Source organism: Neodiprion virginianus, chromosome 5 (genome assembly GCF_021901495.1).
Source record: "Neodiprion virginianus isolate iyNeoVirg1 chromosome 5, iyNeoVirg1.1, whole genome shotgun sequence".
NCBI lineage: Eukaryota > Metazoa > Arthropoda > Insecta > Hymenoptera > Diprionidae > Neodiprion > Neodiprion virginianus.
Window position 1 is genome coordinate 28719706 of NC_060881.1, and position 19894 is coordinate 28739599.

At 41.4% G+C, this 19894-nt stretch overlaps 1 protein-coding gene across 8 annotated transcripts in view; it reads right to left on the bottom strand.

Annotated features, from left to right (window-relative positions):
* The window catches only part of LOC124304684 (neuronal PAS domain-containing protein 1), a 130668-nt gene that overhangs the window by 56035 nt on the left and 54739 nt on the right, over positions 1-19894 (bottom strand). For 6 of the 8 annotated variants that reach the window (XR_006908248.1, XR_006908247.1, XR_006908249.1 and 3 more), the window contains exon 2: positions 5253-5443. The exons of 1 other annotated variant lie outside the window; for it this stretch is intronic. Coding sequence is in view for 3 of the 7 variants with exons in the window: in XM_046763213.1 (XP_046619169.1) it covers positions 5253-5443 (191 nt within the window). In the remaining 4 variants the exon portion in view is untranslated. Of the gene's footprint in view, positions 1-5252; positions 5444-6260; positions 6265-9837; positions 9842-19894 lie in introns of those variants that run through there. One more of the 8 variants, XR_006908251.1, reaches the window with a different exon arrangement.

Genomic DNA, 19894 nt, shown 5'->3' on the forward strand with positions numbered 1-19894 from the left:
ACGGATAGGAATTGATTGAACAATGTATTTAAGTGTTGTGTAAAAATTGAATATTTCATTCTTTTTTCTATCTCTTAATTTTTTTCTAAGAAAGTCGTGATTTCTGCGCAGAGCTGGGAGCGAAAAAATAACAGTCCGTGTCGCATGTGGGTAGCATAAATGAGATAAAGCTGATTGCACAAGCCCGTGCAGTAAAATACGAAACGTGCCAATTACGGCGTATATACCTCAAACGGGTAATAAGGTAGGGCCTTGAGTAAGAAGGGTTCCTTTTTAATTAAGATAATTGCTCCCGTCGAAGCGATTATACCGCTAAACTTGGTCGATAATCATTCGTATTTCATTGATCAGAAACTGTTGTTATAACACGAAGTTTTCAAGGCTTCCGAATCATCGAGGGAGACATTTTTTTCCTCGATTTATCGATGACGGAACGATCGGATTACGTTTTGAATTCGAAACGCACAGCTGCTGCATCGTGCGGTAAATATTTTTCCATCGAAAATTTGAAGAACAAGAAAACACACTTCACGATGTCGTTGTGGCACAAATAACGAGGGGATCGTGTATTTTTTAATGGCGAAAACTATCCGCCTGATTTGCATTTAATCGGTTCCCGCTGGACGATGTTACCGGTATAACCACTTGATAAATATCGCTCATTAACGATACTATTTAAGAAAAAAACGTGCAATTAGTTCACCCGCTGCACCCTGCACATTATTACTCATACCACATGTAAGTATATTATGTACGTTATACGCCATGGTTAACGATTTTCTGGTTGAAGGTTTTTCACCTTTTTGATTTTTCAAAAATTATCGACACGATATAAGAATGATTTTATGGCGAAACTTGGATAATTTGATAACGATAACGAGCCTAGGAATCGTCATTTCGGTGCAGTGGTCAGGTGCACTTCCGGTTCGCGAGCAACCCTGTGAGTGATGTATTCAATTTATTAATTTAATCAGGTGAAGCAGCTGCAGAACGAAATGAATAATGGCGATAGATAGATTACGGTCGAGCGGCATGAGCAGGGGCTCCGGCTCATAATACATACTTAAAGATATAGAGATATAATATGCAGGAGCCGAGTGTGTTGCTCATATCGTAGGAACGTGTGCTGTAGACATTAAACGAGAACGGTGGATCCGAACCCCGCTGCTCGACGTTGGATTGCGCAACTCGAATATCATCCACGTCCTAATTGAGACGCTCTGACGATGAGGATCGAAAATTAACCAAACGATTTTTATAATTTTATCTAAATCGGTTATCGCCCAACCGATCGGGATCAGCCGAGTCTCTCATGTCGAATCGATTTATCCCCCCCCCCCCCCCAGTTGGAAATGAACCTTGGACGGTATAAAACTAGTCGCAGACCATTTTTCCGATCAACCGATACCTACAACGTTTTTTTTTTTTTTTTTTCTCTCTCTTTCAAAGATAGTAAACGAGATAAGAAAAATTTGGTCTCTCTTTCGACTTCGGTTCTTCGAAAATTTCCTTAGACGCGGTGACGAGATTTCGGGGCAAAAAGCTCCGGGTCACGTGCACCTACCGTGATGAATTTCAGGTCCATGGTTACCATAACCAAGTTGAGGAAGAAGATGAAGCGAAGATACGCGGGGCTGCGGTTTAGTTTCCCAGTCAATCTCGGCCGGTCCCGCAGTGTGTGAATTCATTAGTCGACGAGTTGCGCGGGCTTTCGATTAAAACATCGGAAGAGTGACGAATTGTCTAATGAGGATTTGATGCGCATGCGCGGTAGGTAATTAGTCCGCCCGTCGTTATTAATGGTCCGACCGGGACCGCGACGGTCCTCTTTGCCCGGGAATTTCATCCCGCTCCGGGAGTCTAGGCCCGAGTCTAGTCCATGAGGCCTGGACCATTAGACCAACGTCCTCATCTCCTTCGTCTCTCCCTCGCTTCCCCTCCGTTCCTGCGACCGGGACAGATTACACCCGCACCATTTACTGCCTAATGGTACGCGCCCGATAACCTTTTCCGCAATTCTTCCGCTGCAGCTTGGATTTGACAATAACTTAAACCCAGACTTGCCGTTGTATCGACACTTGAAGTCGGGCTAGAGAAGCTCATCTTAAATGGATTCGAGTCACTTGCTCAGTGTGCACCTGGATTGTTTTAACCGAGAAAAATTCCAATAATGTACCAGTGCTAATTGAGTCATAATCTTTTCATGTCTCCTCGTCAAATACCTTTCGCAGTTTTAATCACTCTTCGAATCTTACAGTATTGGCAGCAGATGAGTTTCGAATATCGGATTTGCCAACAACTTCAATCCAGACTTGAAGTCGGTCTAAAGAGTTTTTCGTTAAACCAATTGAAGTCACTTGCTCAGTGAGTACTTAAATTTTTTTGGTTAAAAAGAGGTTCAATAATGTACCAATGCAAATCCAGTCAAATAGCTGTCCAAGTTTTACTCGCTCTTCGAATCTTACACTATTGGCAGCATCAACTTGTGTACACGATCAAACCTGATCTATTAGACCAGTTGAGGTGTACGTAATCCACTGATGCTAAATACGAAGGAAAGTCATTCTCGTGACGATTGTAGTTTGATACATCCGTGAGACGGAAATCGCGAGGTGGTGAGGAACAAGAACAAGAAAAAATCAAGATAAAAAAAGTAAAAAAAAATACCATCAGCTTGTGGGATTGCACAGATGTCGGCGCACGAGAGACTTCAAAGTGCCGTGACCTCGCGGTGAACCGGATAGGATCTTTTGTCGTCCTGGGATCGGTACCGCACACACCAGTGTCTTTCTACGTCTCGGGCGCATTGTTCGATCTGCAGATCCCTCTCTTATTCCATGGTGAGGCGAGAAAAACCACCCGAAGGAGACAAAGAAGAGCGAGAAAGAGGAGCAAGAAGAAGCAGCAAGCAGCAGCAGCAGAAACGGTGCCAATAATAAGACTAAGTGGCGTCGCTCGGTTAATTGCGGGGAGTTGCGCACCTTGGTTCGAAGATCGAGTGTGTGGGACGCGCTAAGCGCTACCCGAGATCTCTTATCATCCGGGACCCGGGTGCTCGCGACGGTGTGCGCCGATTTCCCACCTACTACCGAGCCGACGGCACCGTTCCCAGATCCCGTCTCGCGACGTCCACCACCTCCACCTCCTCCTCTTCCTTCTTCTTCTTCTTCTTCTTCTTCTTCTTCTTCTTCGACTTCTGCTTCTGCTCCTCGGCGAAAAATTACCCCGACGTTGCGTCCCCTGGTTTTAACGGGAAGAGCGAGAAAGGAGGCTAATTAATTCAACCACAAGATCCTGGAGGAACTGCAGTGCAGCAAGTTGACCATCGGAACTTTGAAAAGAATGGAAACCGACCCAACCCGACTGTTAAACACATTCCTAGATCTGGTTCTCGAGTCACATTTTCTCACCGTACCAACTTGTGTTACTATAGTGTCAATATCTTTTTGCTCCGCTGCGAGAAACCCTCCTGCAATAATCTGTTCGGAGATCTTATTACTAGACCGATGGTCTCAAGACACTGTGTATGGTTTGGAGTGAATTGTAATTCATTGTCAGTGGCACGGTCAGTCACTTCCGCGTTTTCGGTGGTTCCGATTTTACACCAGCGGAGCGGAGCAAGCTCTGCGATTTCGCCGATTTCGGATCGACGGAGGGCTGCGCAGGGAGAGACGAACTACTTAGCGATGTTCTTAAAAGCGGCACCGAGAGATTGCGTCCGAAGATATCCACGGGGGGCTGGCCGCTAGTGTATGCAAGTCGTTCCGATCAGGCCGAGGGTTACACGGCGAGGAACTGCATGGTGTTAGGTGTTCCCTGGAGTTGCGATCGCGGGCTGGAAGTTGCCTGCAGGGTGAGAGTCGAGAGGAGAGAAGCAGAAGAAGAAGAAGAAGAAGAAGAAGAAGAAGAAGCGTGCAAGGACCGGCGTATAATCGAGGATCTGGCAATATATCACCCGGGTACGAGAGAGCCGGCAGTCGGGCTGACCGGGTGGACGTCCTGCAGGCCGGCGAGTAAGCGAACAGTGCGGGTGATCGAAGGAGGGAAGGAAGCTGGAGGACGCGACGATTCGACGGTGCGCCTGCACGCCGAGAAATACGGTAGCGCCCCGTACTGCTGCAGCATTGTTCACACCGTTTTAATAGCTATTCATTGTCAGCATCCCGGGATCTTTTTGGTCGCCAACCGAGTGTCGCCCGATCCTCTGATACCCGGGACCTGCATCCTTCGACTCGAGCACCAGCCACCCGCTTCCTCCGATCAGCTTCGTTACCCATAATGCTCCGATTGAGCTGGGATTACCGTCTTGCTGGGATAAGATTCCTAAGAATCCTTGGAACAGAGTTCAGGAAAACATGTCCTTTGAATCGTACGGATGTATACTTGTACGCTCTGATGGACCTGAAGTTGCGATCAATCAAGGTTGATTCAAGTCTTGAATAGACAAACATACACGAACACAGAGGTTAGCGAAAACCTCTGGATGGTCTTCATGCTGACTGATGATGGACCTTAAGTTGTGATCGATCAAGTTTGACGGAAGACACAAACAGTCACCGATAGTGTCCGATAATGTATAAATAGGTCATTGGAGGAAGTTGAATGTTCCAAGCTGACCAGGTTTTAAAGATCCTTCAAGAACTAGGGATCGAAACTCAGCATCAGTGATAATTTTGGGTTTCGATCGTATCATCCGGTATAAGTATCTCTCCGAGAGCGAATGGGATGTATTTGCAAGGCCGAGTTTCATCGCCGATTATTATTTCTAACCGCGCGTGGGGTGAATTAAGCGGAATGAAAGGATGCGGGAGAGGATTATCGAAGAAGAAGGGGCAGGTTGGCAGGAGTTCGACAAGAATGGTAAGGGGCGTTGCACACGGCACCCGCTGGAGCAGCTTTTCTCGCAGTTCTTCTCTATGCCAGCCACGGTATTCCCGCCTTATCCCCTCGAACCCCCGGACATTGTTTTGCTTCGAGTATTGTTTCCACAAGAAGACTAAACGACTCGTTCGCGTGGAACATCGTTCTTGGAAGCCGTACCAAAATTCTGTGATAATTACCGTATATATGTGCTCGATTCAGATTAGACTCTGGTACAAAGCATTAAAGAGGTACCCGATTCTATACAACCTCGGGTTGAACTCGGTCTGGACTGGAAGCAGAAGGACGAAGAGAGGAAAGCCATAGAGGGGGGAATCCAAATCTCCTCGTCCAGGCGATGAGACACTCCATAAAATCAACATTCGACTCACCTTGGAAGTAGCTCTTGGTTCGCAAGTAGCTCACGCTTAGCCTGAGGATGCTTAGCCGGTCGAGTTTGCTCAGTATATTCTGCTCGAAGGGTAGCAAGGACGCGAGAGTGTCCAGCTCGGCGTTTAGTCGTTCGCGGTGCCGTTTGCTTGGGTTCGATTTAGTCACCCCATCCTTCTGCGGTGGCTTCAAACTGCAAAAGAACAAGAAACGTGGTCAGCGAGTGAGATCGTCTCACGATACTCCGGGTAACAACCGGCGCCTGTCGCACCTGCCCCGAAATCCCCGAGGATGCTTGGATCCTAGGGATTACCTTGTTTCGTTCCTTCAATTTCAGGGGGTTTGGCGTTAATGACGAGTGTCGGATCGTGGGTAACGATCCGAGTCTCGGAAGGTCGTGATGGTTGCTGGCTGTACATGCGCACCGTTGATATTAGTTTTTAATTATGGAAATCTTCGGTCTCTTCTCTCTCTTTCTCTCTCTCTCTTCCTCTTCTTTGATGGAATCGTTACTAATATCCTCGTCCCGTTCCGGAGGGGCACCGCTGCGTTTACTGCGCCGCCGTTCGCCCGTCGGATTCCCTCCGTGATATCACAGGACAATTAAAAGGTCGTAATTAACCCGCGGAGGCCGGACTCTCGGTGCCTGATTGACACGATGAGACGCGACGGTGCATCCTACTATATATGAAAATAAGCCCCGTGCGTTCAACTCGGTGACGGGGAACCGTCGTAAGATTCCGGGTTTACGACTTTTCTTCGTAAGAGGTTTTGCCCACGAAACTCGAACGGAAAATATCCATATATGTGGATAGGAGCCGAAAGGGTGGAGGGACTATACCAAACAGGGCGGCGATTCATTTCACCTATAAAATCTCTGAGTTACGAAACTTTGGCTCACCGCTCATGACTGACGGCTGCAGTTACATCGTGCCGCGGTTCTCGGTCTATACCCATCAGCGGAGTCAGGGTAGCCCTTTCACCCTACCTCCATCATATCCATGTATAACCGCGCTGGGAGATTCAGAGGGAAATAAGTTGAAGAAGAAAAGAAGAGGAAAGTGGAATTGAGGAAATGGTGACATCCAATAATGACACGAGGACATGACCACTTTACAAATCCTTCCATTCATCATATTTTTTTGTTAGATCGAATTGTCTATGCGTCTATACACCCCCAATGAACATCCCATCCAAGGTTCAGGTGATGCGAAACTATAAGAGGAAGTGTATTCCGCTTCCCGAAGAGTTCTGACAAACCCAGATGGAAAATGAAATTGTTGGTATTGATAAAAATTTGAATACTACTAGGAGTATGTAACGGGAAAATAGTGTAGTCGTGGATCATTAGTTGCCAGAGCGGTGCGTCCATTACCGGAGCAATGCAGCGGCCGTGGCGAATCTGTCGAAATGTTATTTTTATTTTTTTTTTTTTTCTACTCCAATCCCTGTGAAGCTGGAGCGTCCTAAGAGAGGGCCAGAGCTCTTCACTGTTCCTAACTATTAGATTCTTCGCGGTAATCAACCGGCTCCAACACCAAAGCGTGTAATGCAGCGTTATAGGTAATAATTACAACGCAGTGAGGTTATAGGACGTTGCTCATGTCCGTGTGAATGTGTCCGCGTATAGGAGTTTGAAAATTAGTTAAAACAGACGTCGAATGTCTCGAATAGGCTTCAACTACGGCAAATAAAAATTCGTTGATAGAGATTGAGAGGGGGAGGAGCACCGTTGCCTCTTTAATCCGGTACCACGTAATCGCTCTGGGACCATAGCAGTGCTCGAGTACTTACCAAATTAATATGCAGAATCAAATTTTACGGATTTACTCTCCTCGGGACTGTTTGTTTAATTGAAGGAGGCGGTCCCGTGGGAAACACTCGGGAGGTGGTTCGGGGCGGAGGGGGGGGGGGGGGAGACGAGAAAAAGGATGGGAACTCAAAGACACCGGCTCGGGCTGTCAAACGAAGGCGTATACTTAACCACTATACGAATAATTATTATTCTTACAGCGTGTACAATTAAAGAGCGAGGAGATGCTTCCCCGACGTACATCCAGCTCTGTATAACCTGTATTAATATCCTCTCCGTTTGTTCACGTAACTCCACATCCGAGACAGGAATACCTCGCACAACTGAGGCGTTCAGAGAACGGGCTCCAGTTCTTATCGTCGGTTATTACGAAAACAGTGTTAATGAGATATTGCCGGTCGGACGGAGGAACTCTGAAACCGCCACTTTGAACGTACAGTGGACCGTTTTGTAATCCAATTTTCTTTCACGCTGACAAATCTTTTTCGAAATCTGTGCAGTCAGCGAGGTTAAAAATGACCTCGAATCCACCCCCTTTCGTGTTCACATCACCGACTGACATTGACGTCTAGGATTCGGCGTATCATACCTAGCCTAGGAGGAGACCCTTGCCTTGGTCAAAAACCAGTTTTATCCGGTTCACCGAACTTTCGGGAAACGGAACCTTTCAACTTTTGATCTGAACCCCAATGTCGGGTCAGAGCGAGATGTTCAACTCTGGGCGTCGAAGCTTAATTGAAGTAAAGTGGGCAAAAGTCGTTCAGGTACCTCAATTTTTGAGTTTCGTTGATAAACGAGTAGGTTAGGTTACATCAAACCACCCTGACGACCTTACTGTCGTAGAGTTGAACGACAGCTAAGACTTGACGTCACTGTTAAGTCCGATCAATCTAATCTTCGGATATGACGTGATTGATAAACAATGTACAGTCATCAAGATTGAAACGAGTTTTCTTTCTATGTGAACTTTATATATCTATGGTTAACGTATCGTTTGTATCACCTGTCACTTGCGTGTCACCAGTCATTGGCACATAAAACTTTATCAGAAAGGAAACTCGTTCCAGTTTTGATTCCAAAGAAATAGTGAGACACCGTGAACCCATTGATGAACATTACCGTACAATAATATTCACGAATGCCTTAACCTTTCTGCCAACTTGTTTTCGGTCTGAAACAAAATGAGAATTCGACACCAGTCATTGTCACATAATTCGTATAGAATCGAAACTCGGATTTCGTTTCGCACCGATAAAAGAAGTTAGCCGAAAGGTTGAGGCATTTAATCATTTTACCGTAGATACAAGGGTTTTCTCTTCCGTTCCTGAAGTGTGTCAGGTGTTGTTCGGCGAGTTTAGTCTATAGGCGAAGAGGAAATTCATGCATAGACGGGTTGGCAGTGCGAAGTTGGCGCTGTTGGTCGTGCGCCCAGGACTATCTTGAGCTGTGTGGTGCAGCAGGCGGAGGGGAATAGTAATTAGCTTTGTTTTGCACGTCGAGAGGAGGAACAAAAGGCGAGTGCCGCTCGCTCCGGTCTACAGCTAATGGCGAGCTAGCTCCGAGAGCTCCATGGCATGGCGTCCGCTCGCCGCTGCAGAGCGGTAATGGATTTTGTGTCATCCAATAATTAATAGAGTCGCTCGGCTGAAGGCAAAGGCAAAGGCAAAGGTAAAAGGCAAGGGCGCCGGGGAATAGACGGACAAGAAATTTTGAGGACGCAGATGGCGCTGCTGAGGAGGAAGACCGGATAACGGCCCCGTCGTGTCTCTCCTCTTCTCGGCTTTCCTTATTACACACCGCTGCTGGACGCGCGGTGAGGCTATAAGGTCCGAACCCCGTTCGACACGCTTTCTACCATCTAAACATTTTAATTTTATTTATAACCGCGTTATTGTCCCCGCTCTATTACCCCACCATTCACCGCGTTCCGCTGCACAATTTTCACGTCTATGCCATGTAAACGGGCTCAATAATCTCACGTATCTTTCTCATCCTCGTGCGCTTATCACGGCTATGTTTGTCCATTCGCCCTTTATTCTTGTCACCGTCGTACGGGCAAAGTTGTTTCGTTATTATCTGCGGATAATAATTATAAAAGGTCATTCTTATTCTACGGTGATTTCTATAAGAATGTACCGAGGGAAAATAAATTGAGTAATTTATTTTATACTCATCTGAAATTTTATTTATTGCCGGATCAATTTGATTCTAATCATATTGTAATCTCGCTTATGCTACAGTGTCAAATAAATGACCCGCGTATAACAGCGAGCTGTGAAAAAATGTCGTACACTTTACATATATTATCAAAACAAGTTTCAAAGAATGAAACAAATTTTTAGGCAGAGAATTTATGCGTCAACGGTGATCTACATAATGGCTTCTTTCTTTATTTTATTTTATTTTATTTTTTTTTTTTTTACCAACGCAATTAATTTGCTCAATCCGTATTGTAAGACGTGCTGCCGCATTATGTATGAGGAATTAGTTTCTTTTTTTCACTTCTTCTTCTTCATCATCTTCTTGTTTTCTCGATTTTTTTGTTTAATTTTTTTTCTTCTTCCACCTTCTTCTTTTACTGTTGAAATTATTTTCTTATCGGCGAACATCGCTATTCCGAACGACGAAGCTTTCGAATAAATTGCATCGAAGGCGCTGCGCGAGTGGTTTATGTACAGTTTATACCAGAGAACAGCAATTCACGTTCTAATTTCGTTATAACGTTGCTTGCGGATAATTTATGGATCGCATTTTCCTATCTTGGAATGGTGCACATGTATACGTACGGATATGTAATATTTACAAATATACATACACAGACTAGCTCGGTGTTGCTCGTGGTCTAAAATTTGCACCGTAATATACTTACTGGCGGCAGATCAAATCGACGGAAGTGTTCCACTCCCTCCAAGGGTTTCAAATCCGGCCGCCACACCGCTGCAAACGGTGAGAGAAAACCATACGAGAGGTGCTTCTGAAAGCTCCGTGAGCGAAAACTTTTCTCTCATACATCATGTATTTAGATATAGATATATACGCCCTTTGATACTCCAGACTAATTGATCACCGTCATACTTTTTCTCCCCGACGTTGTGCGCAAAATTTAACAACAAACAGAACAGCAGCTTGCAATCTTCCTTAATTATCATCGTGAATTGTTTCCCGCCATAAACGATTATCTTTGCACATTTTTTTATCCCGCGAGAAAGTTAGTTTACTTCCATGATCGCGATTAAAAGTCTTCTCGCAAAACTGCTCATGTTACGACTGACAAAATGTTTGAGGTTAGAGACAGTTGGCAAAATTATCGCGCGTGCGCGTTAAATTTCAGCAGACGACGGATCATGCAGCTGTTAGAAATTCACTCTGTATGTACGTATATACGTGTGGCGAGAGAGTTAGAAAGGGTGAAAAGGACAGTAGCCAATAAATAATAATGAGGAGACACAATGCTTGTTCGATCGATCCATTCCACGTGGCCAAAGGCCAGACGAAATCGATTTCATTCCACGCCTCCTTCAGACCGTTGGATTATCCTTAAAAACGAAAAATACTTGTCGTGATTCTACAACCTAAACTGTACCTAAGTACATATAATTTTCAATTATGAACTGACATACGCGAAATACATAAATCGGTCGTAATTGTTTCTGCAAAAGACTTTTTTAGTTATACATTTTTAGTTTTTTTGCTATAATTAATATTCCTTATTACGTTCATTGAAATCATCATGATTGCGAGATTAATGGATAGTCGACGAAATGAAACGTGAAATGTTTCGCAGGGACAAAAGGATAAACGAAAAACAATTGTAACGGGAACATTTTACCGCGGTTGACTGTTCGATGATTTTTTTTCTCGGCCAATAAAGCGAACGATGGTAGACGCTTGACTATAATTGGGGACTTCTTCTTCTCGCGGATTGTGAAAATAAATCGATCGTTTTACTCGCTAATATAAAAATCGATTCCCATGCACACGTACCGTCACGAGGCGACGCAATTCGTCTAGTATTCGTCGTTACTAGTTGCCGCATTTAACAACGGCATTCACCATCCGTCGTGTAAAATAATTTCCACGCGAAGTTTTGAAATAAAGCGAAGAATAGAAACAGAATAAAACCGCAGTTCTAAGGGTACGTGCGATTTTTAGAATCATCGTCAATGAACGAAAAAAAAATCACTGCGAAACGGTATCGATTCAACATTTTGCCATATTGTGGGTGAAACTTCGCCATTTATTAAACGGAATTATTGTAATTAACAATAATGACGATGATAGTTACACAGAAGATGGGACTTTTAAGGCAAAAAAAAAAAAAAACACAAAAATGGAAATAATGGATGGCTTCGTAATTTTGCTGTCATTCTGGACACAATTCAATCTCTAAAAAAAAAAAAAAAAAAAAAAAATACTCGCACTATATATTAATTAGCTTGTCTTACCAAATATCAAGCTGCTTTGTCTTTTACTACATATTTCTTAAAATGTATTTATATTCACCATCGTATTTAAATACCGTTAATTTCGTCAACTTGTATACGTATAACGTTAAACATTGAACACGATCACGTATCGTAAATACTCGGGTAGAAAGTGTTTGTCCACGAGCTTTTGCGAAAAAAATATCTTTAGAAAAATAATTTAAAAAAAAGATACTGTTTTTTTTTTTTTTTTTTTTTTTTTTTACAAAAGTCGGAAGGTAAAATCAACGAACAAACAGATCGACTATCGGATATAAAGTATTACATCGTGCAAGCATTTAACCCGCGCAGCCTGTGCGTGTACAATAAAGTGCGTATACGCAGGTATTTACACATTATGTATGTGTGTTCATAAATAAATATAATGATTAACCCTACAATTCTTTCGGTGAGATAAGTACTTGCGTATGTATATACATACATACATATATATGTGTGTGTATATATATATCCATACCTACCCCGATTAACCGTAGCGTCAAATAAAACTGAATCTAAAAATCTAACCAGCCATTCGTAAATCGTGTCCCACGCGACTTCCCCCAAATAATAACAACAGTGATAACAATTCGAACGTTCAAACCTTCAATGGTCCGCACATTTTTACCCGCGAACCGTATCATGCCTACATAAAAACCTCATTATCGCATCACGCGGCGTTACATGTCAGCGTGTTTGTTAATCACGGTTGTGTATTTTTTTTTTTTTTTTTTTTTTTTATTTCACTTCTTTTTCCTTCCTCCTCTTTCCTCGTTACTCGTTGTATTTATATTTTACCTTGTATGTACGTGGTTTTGGTGTTCCTTTTTTTTTTCACCCATTCGTTGGCACCACCCCTGTTCAGTTTTCGCCCCCGCGCCTAATCTCGGTATTTAAATTGCCAACAGGGGCGGCGGGATCGGGGGTGGAAAGGGGGGGGCTGCATTAGCCGTTGTTATGCCAGGCGCTACCGTTGCCAGACATAAAAAACCCTCCTCCCCCTCTTCGTTCCCTAACCCCCCCCCCCCCCCCCCCCCCCGAAACTAAAGCCCACCTCTCTATACCCGCTGGTCTACACGAAATATCAGATCAGGTCAAACCTCGGAGCTATAAATTAACAAGAAAAAAGGAAAACGAACGATACGTACAGAGAGAGAGAGAGAGAGAGAGAGAGAGAGAGAGAGAGAGAGAGAGAGAGAGAAGGAGAGAGAGAAAGTTCTGCAAAAAAAAATACAAAAATAAGTAAAAACAGTCGGAGAGAAAGAGAGAGATGGAAAATATTCCGACTCTTTGTAATCGTATCTGATTTAAATAAAAAGGACGGTGATAAGCTCGTTCGATTTTTCCGTTTCTCGTGCGCTGTGTTGTATTCATTTATTTATTTTTTTGTTTTTTTTTTTTCTCTCCAGATACTCTGTTTCGTTTTATTTTGGACTTACTTTATTACTCTAGCCGCGACCTTATTACCGGACACAAAAGCCGGTCGTCGTTACTTAATTACGCAATTTTTGCACGTGGCCCAGTCGTGGATCTAATCCTCGTTTCGTATTTTTTTTTTTTTTTTTTTTTCACCTTCTTCTTTTTATTTTTTATAACCACCGACTTGATACTTGAAAATTTACTGAAATACATTTACGAGCGTGAGATATAAACGGCGTATTATTCATCGATAAAACGAAACGTAGAAGTTTTTAATTAGAGAAGTAGAGAAAATAATTATCTGCAGTGTAATAGAAAAATAATTGATAAATGTCTGAAAAAAAATACGTTTTTTTTTTTTTTTTTTCTGTCGGCTTAAATTTATTCGCGTTTCTTCTCGGGTTAATTCGAACGAATCAAAAACCAAAAAAAAAAAAACGTAAAATTTAACTTTACGTACTTTACCCACACGATCTGTTACAAAATCGAGATGAAAAAAAGAACCGCCTTCCAACCACGGTAAGAATAAAATTACGCTGAACTCGGAGGAGAGAATTATAAATCACACATCCAATTGCTACGAATATAATACAACAAATAAAGTGTGTCTCGATCGTTTTACGACAGTCGTGATGATCGATTAAACGAATCTCATTTCGTACCATAAATGCACATATTTTATTTCATAAACACGCGTAATAATTCGTATAAAGTTCACACACATGGCCTGTGAGCTCTGGACGTTGCCGGCTATGATATTATCTGACCGGAAGTCGAATGAGGGAGGGAGGTTCTCGGTTGCCTGTTGCTAGACACCCGACGCAGGGTGTGAACCGCGAAACAGTGGAGTTCCTACGCCGGTGGTGGAAAATAAGCACCAAAGTGCATCAAAGTATGTTGAATATACAAGCCTCGCATTTTATTCGACGCCTAATTTCGTACAATATATTTATCGCTTCGTGACAATCCCAAGAATATTACTTGAAATTTTTCTCGACTTTTCCAGCATAGATCACTGTCCTATCATATCTCAGAGAGCCGTAAACTTTAATTAATAGCTTTTCTGCAAATAATTTTATCTATTATGCAACAATTAACAGGCTAACAAGGCTCTGGAATAACAATCCGTGTAATTTATAAAGCTATTCAAGCCAGTCGATGTTTAAACGTTTATTCAAGTGAACAACTGCAAATTTTTTATTATTAATCATTGTTTTCGGATATAAATGTGTAAATAAATAAATGAATAAATGAATAAATGAATTAATGAACGAACGAATGAATGAATGAATAGAGGAACGAATGAATAAATAAATAATCGAATCAGTAAATAAATGAATGAATAAATGAATGAATGAATGAATGAATGAAAAAATGAACGAATGAATGAGTGAATACATAAATGGACGGATAAATGAATGAATAAATGAAGGAATCAATGGATAAACGAACGAACGAATGAAAGAATGAATGAATGAATGAATGAATGAATGAATGAAGGAAGGAACGAACGAATGAACAAACAAAAGAACGAACGAACAAACGAATAAATAAATAAATGAATAAGTAATTATGTAAATGAGTGAATGAATGAATGAATGAATGAATGAATGAATTAACGAATGAACGAATGAATGAGTGAATAAATAAATGGACGGATAAATGAATGAATAAATGAAAGAATCAATGGATAAACGAACGAACGAACGAATGAATAAATGAATGAATGAATGAATGAATAAATAAATGAATGAATGAATGAATGAAGAATGAAGGAACGAACGAATGAACAAACAAAAGAACGAACGAACAAACGAATAAATAAATAAATGAAAAAGTAATTATGTAAATGAGTGAATGAATGAATAAACGAATGAATGAATGAATGAATGAATGAATGAACGAATGAACGAATGAACGAATCAATAGAGGAACGAAAAAGCGAACGAAGAACGAAAGAACGAACGAATGAACGAACGAAGAAACGAATGAATGAATGATGAATGAATGAATGAATGAATGAATAATTACGAAACGCGTCCGTCAATGCAGTGCAGACTTATTGTCCGTTCATCCTGCACCAGGGCTCTCGACCTGAACGTCGACCACACGCCAAGCGTAGATCGATCAGCTGGGCAAATTACTTTCAAGGTTGCCGCTGCTTCGAGCCTCGAATTTTTTCAGATCCTTAATCAACCCTCAGTGTTTTGTGCCTGTTCGTCGATATCAGCAGCTCGCGAGTGCTGCTGATTAATTACTAAAATTTTTCGGGAATCTTATGAAAATATATGTACAAACTTCTTAAACATATGTCTATTTATGTTAGAATTGACGTTATAATTTTCACTTCAAGGATCTAGAAACGTCAAGTAACGTTTAAGGAATTTTACGAATATCGTTTCCATATGCAAGCCACTAATTTCCAATTATTAGCTGCTAGAAGAATTTTTTATTTTTTTTTTTTTTGCCATCGATAATTCTGCAACGAGTACAAAAATCTTACACGAGAAGCTAGAGAATTATTTCCAATGTTTTTGGATATGCTTTGTGTTTGATTTGAGAATTTTTTTGTCAGAATTTCAACGAAAAGTGTTATTCCTGTTTATCCACACAAAAAGAATAACAATACGTGTTTTTCTAATCTAGATTTTTTTCTGTGAAATGGATTCTCTTGCAATTAGATTCCATCGGTATTTAATCGTTTTAAAAATATATTGAAACCTGAAAATCGGTAATAAAATTCTTTTTTCTTTAATTTTGTCTCATATATGCATTAGACTGTTTCAGGAAAAGATATTTGCAATTTTCCACCATGGTCGAAATAAAGATTCCGTGGAAGGATGAGCATTCTACGTTACGTGGAAAATCACGCTTAGTTGATTTTCAACTTTTTATTGAATTCTCGAAGTACAGTGAATGAAAAAAAAATCTTTTATTGTTGGTTACATCGATCGTAACATCAATTTAGGTCACAAAAAACATCCACACTTGTGATATCAAGTCTCCTGTCGATGTTCTGACAAGTATATCCGACGACTTTTTTCATTACTAATTCAATCTAATAAAATAGTTATAATGTAATATGAACTTTGAATTTAGGACAATAAGAATCCCGGTTGATATATCGTTGTGTTATGTATCGTGATCTTTGTATGGAATACAAATGTCAGGAAAGAAATAATGATTAAAGTGCTACAACGTGTTTATTCACAAATTCTGAAAAATTTTAATAAAAGTGAAAAATCAAACGAGCACGATCTTCCCCGTAACGTAGAACGCTCATCTTTTCTCATAATCTTTCTTTCCACATAAACAAACCTTTCAGGGGTTGCCACGGCGAAAAATCGCTAATTATTTTTTCCGAAACACCCTAATATATGTACCGGGACAATCTCTTGAAAGTTGAAAATCAACCGCGCATGCGCGAGTTTTATCGGCTGTTCGCGCAGGCTGGCCAACCCGAGTTTTCAGCCGTCAAACTGTTTCTGACGGCGATGTAGTTGATACGAATTCTCGAGGTTAGAATCTCGAATAATTGAGATAGCGACTCGGAAAGGTTTGGGAAGCATTTGTTGCCGGGTCGGAAAGTTGATTCTTCGAAGAACGCTCGGAATTCAATGCTTACGCTCTTTGAAAATTCAAACGTACACATTTTGCGTAGGTTGGTCCGCCTGCGTCGCAGACAAGAATATCGCTGCGGGAAGATTTCGCCGACCAATGAGATACAATCATTTAGCGCATGCGCGGTTGATTTACAAGTTTCAAGAGATTGTCCCAGCATACAAAGCCGTGTCACGAGCCGTCGGCCATCTTGCGAGTGATATTTGCCACCCAGGGTTGCGCCGCTGCAGGATCACAGGGACGAACAGAAGCGTACAAGGGTTGCCTCTTGCCTTGGTGTGAGATAACGCCCGTCTTCCCCCCCCCCCCCCTCTCTCTTTCTCTCTTTCTCTCTCTCTCTCTCTCTGCGTGTGCCTGTATAAACCGAGAGACGCTTTCGCAGGTTGATATGCACGTATATTCGGCAAGGGGCGCCTGCGCCTGATAAGGGTGGGTCCGCTATGGATTTTCGAAGGTAAGCGACCCGCCGCGCAGGTTCCGGGGTGGCTTCTTTCGGGGGACAATTTAGGGGTGGGGATAAAACGGGGGGAGGTTGAGGAACTGGGGGATAGAGAGAAAGAGAGAGAGAGAGAGAGGATAAGGGATGAGGGGGAGTGGCTCCGGGATAAACCAAAAACGCGTTGTTGTTTCTTCTTCGTTATTTCGATGAAAGTAGAAAGTTTTCACTTTGACCTTCCGCCAATCAACATGGACGATATCGTCCACCCTGATTTTTTCACTTGTCGTTGTATTGGAAATTTTTCATTGCTTAACCGTTTCGAATAATTAACCAATTGAAAATTTGGTAACGCAAACTATTAGAATAGCAAAAAGCCACCTGAAATTGATTACCTGAGATTTTTGAAAAGCACTAAGTGGAAAAAAAACGAGCCCCGAAGAGAAACGTCCATGTTGGCCGTTAATGATAGTAAAAAACCACATTGCCGATGATAGTTTAATTTTCAACGATAATTGTTTTTGAATAATCTCTTATTTTACTCTTCGTAGAATGACGCTAAATACTTTACACATCATTCGGTGTCGAAAGATCGAAACGTATGTATTGGAAAGCTTTAGAGAATTGTTCTTCATTTTAAAACACCTCAAGCATAAAAACATCATTTTTTTTTTCATTATTGAAATACGACTACAAATTCCTTGTCGTGCAGCACCCGAAATTAGAAACGTTGTTCTTTTTTCGTTTTTTAACCGAAAACTTGATGATTTTTACTATCCATGAAAAAAATTGTCTTTTTCAAAATTTCTGTACGTCAAAATATATTTCTTGCATTAAAATTATGTTTCGTATGAATTTGAGGATTCTTTTCAACGCTCACTTCGTTGCTCTTGATCGTTCTCCTTTTGTCTCCGTTTCGTCGCGTTTTTGATTTATCCGTTAAGAGGCGAACGATACAGAACATGTATTATAAATATCCTCGTAACAATCGTACGACGCGGAGTTATACAGTAATTACTCAACGGAATTGAATTACGAACAACAAGCTATCACGTCCGATCTAACGAGTTAATGCGAGCTGGTCACGTGCCCCTTGGATTATGATCAATTCACAATAATATTCACCCATTGTTTCGATGTGGTGAAATAGCACTGTTTATTTTGGGTGTTTCGAATAAAAAAAATATCCGATTTTCCAACGAGTTGATAAGGAAAACGCTTGTTCCTGGACTAAAAAAAAAAACCTTGAAAAAACTGGACGCTGTAGCTCAGGTGGAAGGCTGATCCGTTTTGATTTTTGTAATAAAAAAATTGACAAGTCGATCTTCGCACCCATAATTTTTTTTTTATTTTTTTTTTTTTTTTGGATTCATCGTAGCAAATAAATTAAATTAATTATCGCTGTTCTTTCGAAGACAGCGAGTTCAACTCTTGCTTTCGGCAATCGGGATACAGTTTCCGGTGTTGCCGAACTAGTTGCAAAACGTATCGCGCTCGGTCTTCGTTCTTCGTCAATAAAGAATTAAATTCTTCGACCAACGCTGCTGCTCGTTCAGCAACATCGTTGACGACTTTTAAGTCCATAACGACTTCCGGACACTTTTTGAAAAGTCTCATCCGCCTTCCGCAATTCTAGACTTTTGTCGAGAAAATCGTACGGCAAATCGAATTGAACGAACAGAAATAGCGATTTTTTTTTTGCTAATAAAGTCACTTGAAGCTTTTTTTTAGCAGTGACTAAATTTCCATTGAAAACAGTTGCTCTCGGATTGTGGCGCGTGCGTATTAAATTTTAGCTGACGACGGACCGTGCAGTCGTTAGGAATTCGCACTCTGTACGACGTTGACATCAACACTGCTAGAAGAGAAAATATTGTTTTTCTTTAAAACTAAAAAAAAAAAAAAAAAAAAAAACATGTCCCGCTCTTAACAATTGTTTTTTCATGGACTCTTTGATCGAAATCTTTCCAGCGTAATTTTTACAATTTATAAATTAACATTTTACACGCTCCAAGATTGAAAAAAAATCTCCCGCTTACTTGTACCTCTCAGCTGTGCAGACGCACGAATATTACGGCGTAAGTACGAAAGCTTTTCGTTGTAATGGAAAATAAAAATATGTTCAGCACTCCATCAAACGGCTGCCGGATGTGGAAGGGAAGGGCCGAAAGTCGCCGCAGGTTTCTTGGCGAAGTTACAAGGCGGCAGAGCCACCCCTTAAAGAACTAAAGGCGAGGGCTGAGTGCTGTTCAATCAAAGCTCGATTTACTTTTCACAACCACGGCCGCGATCTCAAAGAACAAAGAAAATTATAAAAATAATATCTCTCCATTTTTTACCTTTCCCACTTTTTTTTTTTTTTCTTTCTTTTCGTTTCGACAAATTGCTTCCGAAATTCGTTCGATTTTGTCGCAGACAGCTCGCGCAAAATTCTACTTCCTCGATTTCTTTTTTGTTCCCAAAATTTCATTTGTTACAGTGACTAGAAAAATTCAGTAAAACAGGTATCGTTCAAAAAACCGTTCGAATATTGTTGGAATTACGAAAAACGAGGCACGCCTAAACATTTTCCGCTATCGTCGATCCTTTTTTGTTTATCGCATCGCAAAATCAGTTTCCGAGCTTTACTCTACTTTTTTAATTGAACAAGGCTTTAACGTCAATTTATCGTTGCACGAGCATTAAATTTTCGCAACGGTTGCAAAAAAATATAGCAACAGTGATCGTAACGAGAAAGAATAGCAACGGATACCAGACTCACCGACAACAGCTAGAAAACTAATTTTCACTTTCTACCCAGAACAATATTCTCCGATTGTGGTAAAAAAATGAAAACAGTCAAGTACTGAGCGGTAACCGGAACAAAAAATTTCTCTCGGTTTAAGACCAAAC